Source organism: Miscanthus floridulus, chromosome 6, assembly GCF_019320115.1.
Source record: "Miscanthus floridulus cultivar M001 chromosome 6, ASM1932011v1, whole genome shotgun sequence".
Taxonomy (NCBI): Eukaryota; Viridiplantae; Streptophyta; class Magnoliopsida; order Poales; family Poaceae; genus Miscanthus; species Miscanthus floridulus.
In genome coordinates, this window is record NC_089585.1 from 45601462 (window position 1) to 45608614 (window position 7153).

At 54.4% G+C, this 7153-nt stretch overlaps 1 protein-coding gene across 1 annotated transcript; it reads left to right on the plus strand.

Annotated features, from left to right (window-relative positions):
* Nucleotides 1–3575: 3575 nt before the first annotated feature.
* LOC136458203 (uncharacterized) lies at nt 3576–5532 on the plus strand. Its single transcript, XM_066458185.1, has one exon. It carries the CDS (start codon nt 3646–3648, stop codon nt 5221–5223), a length of 1578 nt encoding a protein of 525 aa, XP_066314282.1. The 5' UTR covers nt 3576–3645; the 3' UTR covers nt 5224–5532.
* Nucleotides 5533–7153: the final 1621 nt, after the last annotated feature.

Sequence of the window (7153 nt, forward strand, 5' to 3'; positions counted from 1 at the left end):
ACGCTGCCATGTGTTGAATCCCATTGGGAGTTAGATGCTGCAGCTCTACCTCATAGTAATCCAGCAGCCCCCGAAGGAATCTATGTGTGGGTACCCCGAATCCCCGCTCATGGAAGATGGCAAAAGAGATGACATACCCTTCAGGCAGCACCGGCTCGCCCTCGTCGCCAGGTAGCAGCCACTCCTGGACGACGGACAGTGGGCGGAGAAGGCCATGGCGGACGAGGCCCTCCAGACGCCGTGGGGTGATGTTAGATCTGCCCCACAACTCCATTAAGGCAATGGGGGGAAGGGCGGGCGTGAGCTTGACGACGGCTGCAACACGAGCGCGAGTCGGACGATGGTGGCGATACGGGCACAGGAAGCTGGGGCGGTTGGCGGCGGATGTTTCAGGACTCAAAGGCAGGGGAGCGAAATACGGAACCCTGGGGGCGAACCCCGCGGTTTTATAGGGGGCGATGGACGCGAGAAGGGCAACCGTCCGCCTCGATCTCCGGGCCTGCCACGCGCACCACCACGTCACGTCGCGGGACACGCGCCCGCAGTCCCTATCCTCTCACCTCGAATATCACGGTGGACGGTTCACCTTCCCCAGGCGAATCCGGACTCTCTACCCACCTAGGAAACACAAGCCACGAAGGCTTTTTTTTCTCTCTTTGGCCCACCTAGGGCCCCGAAGCTCAGCGGTCGGCCCAACTGAGGAAGGGTCCGCGAACGACCTGAAATCAAGGGCGCAAGCATCAGTTAGGTCAGCCCTGAAATGAGTTCCCTGCGAACGGGATACCACAACCCTCTCAAAAAAATGACCAGTTGACGAAAAATTAAGTCCTTCCGCCTTACCCACGAAAGGACCGATACAACCCCCCAGGCGACTCTACTCGAATCACCCGGGGGCTCGGGGGCTGCACCCATCGGGTGCGCTCACGCGCACCCTCTGGCAAAGAAACTTCGACGAAATAAAAAAAACACCCTCTAGGCGGTTCTACTCGAATCACCTAGAGGCTTGGGGGCTATTGTCGGGGACCTAATACCGGGGTACCCCAGAAGGTGGAACCAATAACCACCGAACGTTAAAAACTTATGGACGCATAAGAGCGTTGCTTCACCCCTTACTGGAATGACAGGAGCTTGGTACCACCTCGCTCGACGCCTTTGGGGTGAGCTCGGTCTCACCCGAGGGCTCAGGGCTAGTCTCCGTCTCGCCCGACGCCTTTGAGGTGGCTCTGCCTCGCCCGAGGGCTCAGGGCTAGTCTCCGTCTCGCCCGACGCCTTTAGGGCGGGCTCGGTCTCGCCCGATGGCTGAGGGATAGTTTCCGCCTCACCCGACGGCAAGGAACGAGCCTCACTCTGCTCCATATCAAAAGTTTGGATTCATCTTACCTGACCACTTCTCCCTGTTCCCTCAAGATGATAGAGACAGGGAGAAGACAAGACGTTCGGGTCAACCGTGGCTCCAAGAACCATACCCTGCGCCCTGGCAGGAAAAGTACTGCCAGGGGATGACGGGACGGGTGCTTTAGACCCTTCCGGGCGCCGCAGGGCCCGAAAGGTTGTACAGGTGCGTGCTCCTCACCCTGTAGAATTGTAGGCGCTGCCTTCAGCCCTGGGACACGGAACCCAACGAAGATATACGACAACCGCTACACTCCAGAAGAAGATTTGCTATCTCTATGAACGACGGGAATTCCATCACCACGCTATGGACCCGAGGGAGCGGCGCCCACTTCCTGACCCCTCAGGTCCAAAGCCAGAAGGCCTTGACCTCGGTGTTACTCCAGACCCCGATCCCTCGACACTCCGACGAAGACTCACAAGGACCAGAAGGCGTGCGGAGCAAGGCTGGGAAAGGCTAATAAGTCAAAACCACTGTACTACAGCCTATACCCTGAGCAGGACAACATTCTGTAATCAACCTGACACTCTACAGGGACATCGACAGTGTTGTAGGCACTTATCTTCCTTAGCACTCATCAGAATGAAGGACCAGGCTGGGTAGACGTGAACCACAAGATTAGATAAAGCCCTCATCCTTGTAAAGCCAGCCCCTTGATCTATAAAAGGGGATACGCTTCTCCCATAAAGGGGGGCGAAACAAGACCACGCACTCATACACACAGTCAAGCGGCTACGAAGCTCTTGACCTCCTTTCAACCCTTCCATCAGAGACTTGGGACCAGTCCCTCTCTCGATCGTTTGTACCCCTTACTACAAACCGTTCACGGTGCTAATAACACGAGCAGCAGCAAACTGGACGTAGGGACATTCGACCCGAGACAGTATAAATCTTGTGTCCTTTAGCGCATCATCCGAGATTAACGCGCATTACTATAAATTTACTTGCCGATGCTGGTACGAAACACCGACACCAACTGTCGAGCTAGAGCTAAAATTAATGGTCCAATCCATTCAAGTAAAGCCTCCTTTGGCACGACTCATCCAAAACGGCTTCACCGGTGAAGCCAAAGCTGGTGAAGCCAGAAAAACTGGCTTTTCCCAGCTTCAAGTTCATTTTAACCCCGGCTTACCAAACGGCTTCACGCTACAGTGCATCGATTTACGCAAAATAGATGAAGCCGAAGCCGACATAAGCCGTGCCAAAGAGGCCCTAAATAGGGCAGTGCTGATTCTTACAAAATAGTAGCAAAAAGTGATAGTGGTTCAAAACACCTACTGTAACTTCATCATATTACACAAAGCATCCGTAAGGTGAGTGTATTCTCGTCAAATAAGCACGCCGTTTCCGCCAAAGAAAATAATATACATTCTTAATAATCAATTGTCGATCGGAGCGTCAAGCTTATCTAGCTTGAGGTAGTACGAAACTTCACATAACCATGATGTGAACCGCCAAGCCCGTGAAGTTATAGACAATGAGTTCACTGCCACAACCAACAAAAATTTGGCAAAAGTCAAAATTATGCATTGAGTTTTTTTGGTCAGCCCAGATGTAGGAGTCCGGAGGGAAGATTTCATATTCATCATGGTATCAAAAGACGTTGAGACAGATGTGATAGCGAACAGCGGGTACAACTTGTGAAGCAACCGGAGCAGAACCTTACTACAAATGGTTGACAAGGTCAACGTGACTGTCGCTTGCAGGTCGACCACTGCATGAAAAATCGCCACCATCCAACAGTGGGCTCTTTTCTGTAATCAAAAGAAACTGAGAGATGGAGAAAAATGAAAAACAGTGGGTTCCGGTCCGGTAAAACCAAAACCAGGGGCAGCCGGCAGCCCACTCCGGGCAGCTGTTTCGCTCGCAGTCCAGTAGTCCTCCACAGGCGGTATCGGATCTTGTGTGCACACCTGACACCCCCAACCAACAGAAACAGTAGCACACGCACGTAGAAGCGGGGAGCACCGCTGCGCAGGGGATCCCAGGCGGTTTTGCGGGACTGTGGGCCCCCACCGCTGTAAACGGTGAGGCGCGGGAGCAAAACCGGGTACCCGTGCCGCTGCCGCGCCCGGAGGCGGTCGCAGCCGCACGGGCGAAACCGGCGGCGATCGCCCACACAGCTCCACCCCCATAAAAACCGCACCCACCTCGCTGCCGTTTTCCCACGGCGCATCGTACAACAGCGGCAGCACGAGCGAGAGTGACAAGTGGTTTCTAGACCTGGTAGGGTTGAGATTGGCGGTTTGCCGATGGAGAGGGGCGACGGGGGAGGAGGGATGGCGCCGCGGGGCGGCGGGGTGGGGTCGGCAGCAATGCTGGGGCTGGACATGCACCTGGCCCCGCAGCAGATGCACCCGGCCGCTGCGTTCCAGCACCAGCAGCAGGGTGCGTTCCAGCTGGAGCAGCCGGCGCCGTTGGCGGTGGCGGTGAGGCAGCAGCAGGCGCCGCCGTCGTTCTCGCCCTACTCCAACACGTCGTCGTCCAGGGGCGTAGTGAGCGCGGTGGCGGTGGGGCACGACGACGACATGGTGGGCAACAACGGCAGCGGCGGGAAGGGAGGAGTGGTGGTGCCGCAGCAGCTGGCGTCGGCGGCGTGCCCGTGGACGAGGATGAAATGGACGGACGCCATGGTGCGCCTGCTCATCGGGGTGGTGTACAGCGTCGGGGACGACGGGGAGGGAGTGGCGACGGCTGGCGGCGTGGGGGCAGGCAAGGCGGGCTCGTCGGGGCACGGCCACGCGGCGGCGGCGCAGCAGCAGAAGAAGGGCAAGTGGAAGTCGGTGTCGCACGCCATGATGGACAAGGGCTTCGCGGTGTCGCCGCAGCAGTGCGAGGACAAGTTCAACGACCTCAACAAGCGGTACAAGCGCGTGGTCGACCTGCTGGGCCGCGGCCGCGCCTGCCGCGTGGTCGAGAACCACGCGCTGATCGACACCCTCGACGACCTCACGCCCAAGGCCAAGGACGAGGCGCGCAAGCTGCTCAGCTCCAAGCACCTCTTCTTCCGCGAGATGTGCACCTACCACAACAACCTGCCGCCGCACGCCGCCTGCCTCCACCACCCGCCGCCGGCGCCCGTGGCCACCGCAGCCTCGTCCGCCGCTCGCCACGCCTACGCGCAGCTGCAGGCGGCGGCCCCGTCCCCGCCGGGGATGAAGGACTCCTCCGCCGACGTCGCGGACGACGACAGCGACGACGCCGTGAGCGACAACGGGGACGAGGACGAGGACGGCTACGACGAGGAGGAGGACGGCGGCCACATGTACCACAGCAACAACCGCCCCAGTCGTCGTCAGCACAGCGGCGGCGGGCGCAGCAAGCGCGGGCGTGGCGAGAATGGCGCCGCGGCCGAGGACCTCGACGACGAGGCGGAAGGCGGTGGTGGGAGACGCGCGAGGTGGAGGGCGGCAGCGCGGGTGGCACCCGACCCATCGGCGATGCTGCGGCAGGTGAAGAGCGAGCTCGCGTCCGCGACCATGGACCCGCAGCAGGCCCGAAGCTGGGTGCGCCGCCGCGCGGTGGAGGTGGAGGAGCAGCAGATCCGCCTGGACTCCCACGCGTGCTACCTGGATGGGCAGCGGCTGAAATGGGAGCGGTTCCGCGGCGACAAGGAGCGCGACATGGAACGCGCGCGCCTGCAGAACGACCGCCGCCGCATGGAGAGCCGGCGCTTGCTGCTCATGCTTCGCCACAAGCACATCGAGCTCGACATGGCCGAGGCAAACTCTTCCTGCGTCGACCACCAACCCGGCGCGTCGCCGCTCGCAGCACACCAGCAGCCGATCGGGTCCAGCCCCTGCCCGTCCACCGCCGGCCACCCAAACTAGCTGCCGTGCGTGCCTTTCCATTCCATTACCGGTGGCAGTCAGTCAGTACTCAGTAGCTGTTCTTTTATAAAAAGGAAAACTTTAGTTCTTCTATTATTAGTCTGTTCGTTTGCTCGTATACGATCGTGGATTATAAGTTGAACAGTATTTTTCTCTTACACCAAATCAGCCAGTAGTAAATAATCCACGATCGTTTACGATGAAACGAGTAGTTGTCTAGGACAAAAGGACAGTAGTGCTCAAGTTTCATGGTTTTTTTTATTGTAGTATATTAACTGTTCGCTTGTTGGTTTCAGCCAGATTTATTCAACCAGCTAACAGTGTTTTTCTCTCACAACAAACCAGCATCAGCTAACCCAAACCGATTCACAAACCAACCAGCGAAAACACCACATGTCAGGGTTTCCTTGTAGCATGTTCATAGTAGCATGTACGGAATACTCAGTTGAACTCTAGGCCTCGTTTAGATTACAAGTTTTTTCACTCTCTCTTCATCACATCAAATCTTTGGACACATGCATGGAGTATTAAATGTAGATAAAAAAAAATAACTAATTACACAGTTTGATTGTAAATTACGAGACGAATCTTTTGAGCCTGGTTAGGCCATGATTGAACAATAATTATCAAATACAAACGAAAGTGCTACAGTGCCAAATACTGATTCCTAACCTCAATCTAAACGATGCCCTAATCGATGTTTCTGTTTGCTGTACTTGTTTGTTCCCCGTTGCCCGATCTGCCTTCGCCCTGTGGAGACGATGGTGGTCAACTGCACGCACAGAAACTGAGAAACGTTGCCTCCAGCTGTGAGACAGCAACAAGGGGCAGGCCGACAGGCTGACAATCGCGAACCCTTGCATCGAAAGTCACGGCCTCACGGGCGCGTACCTGCAAGGCGCTGTAGAGGATAGAAGAAGCTCGAGCTGAGCTCCCAGCGTAGCGCCGGCGAGCAATGGGCCTGTTTCCAGCAGAAGCAGCAGCGGCTCAGGCACCATCCTCCAATGGCAGCTCTGCGAGGTTGATAGGAAAAGACAAAAGAGTCTTAGATAGGACTACTTTTTATTTGACAGTATTTAACATTCGAATCATGATTTTGAGAAACAGATATATTTTTTAAATCCAACTTTAAATATATTCCTAAAAATTTGAGTCTATAATATAATGCCAATTTTTGATAAATCTATTAAATTTGTGTAAACTTGAGTCCACAGATTATGCCGATCTCACTCCAACTTAATTTTAGACATTATACTCCAAATTAAATTACTTAACATAGCACTGTATATAGAAAATGATATCAAATTATTAAACTGATAGACCATAATTACTCCTACTCAAAGATATTACTCAAATTTATATGTTGATTTTTTTTACATTTGGAGTAGGATTCTATGAGATCCTTACCTCATAGATCATGCTACACTATACCATAGCATTACAAGACCTTCCGCAATGTACGAGTAGCGCTAGGGAAAAAAAATTTGGACCCACCTTAAATAGTGGGCACTGAATTTTGAACCAAGCCATCTGTACTGGTTGGGACCCACCAAAAATAAAGTAAGGTCACTGTTCTCCTTTTCCACCTTACTGGTTCTCTTTTGGCTGAACTGAAGAGAAGCAATAACCAATATTTTTTTTACTGTTTGGGCATCGGTGCATGTAGTTGTCTTGCTCTCAAATTTTTAAGCATCGCTAGAAACGGGCATCAAACCGATAGATGATGTCCGACCAAGGCCTAATCGATTCTAATGTCGTATCCATCATAGAAGTCTAGGAACTTCTTCCTGGTGAAGTTTGTTCCATGGTCGGTGATGATACAGTTAGGGACACCAAACCGATAGATGATGTCGAGGAAGAACTTGACCGCCTCTTCCGAGCAGATATTGGTGATGGGCTTCACCTCTATCCACTTGGTGAACTTGTCCAC

What these genes read in the sequence shown, in the direction of transcription:
- LOC136458203 (XM_066458185.1), top strand. Translation starts at nt 3,646, where the DNA reads ATGGAGAGGGGCGACGGGGGAGGAGGGATGGCGCCGCGGGGCGGCGGG.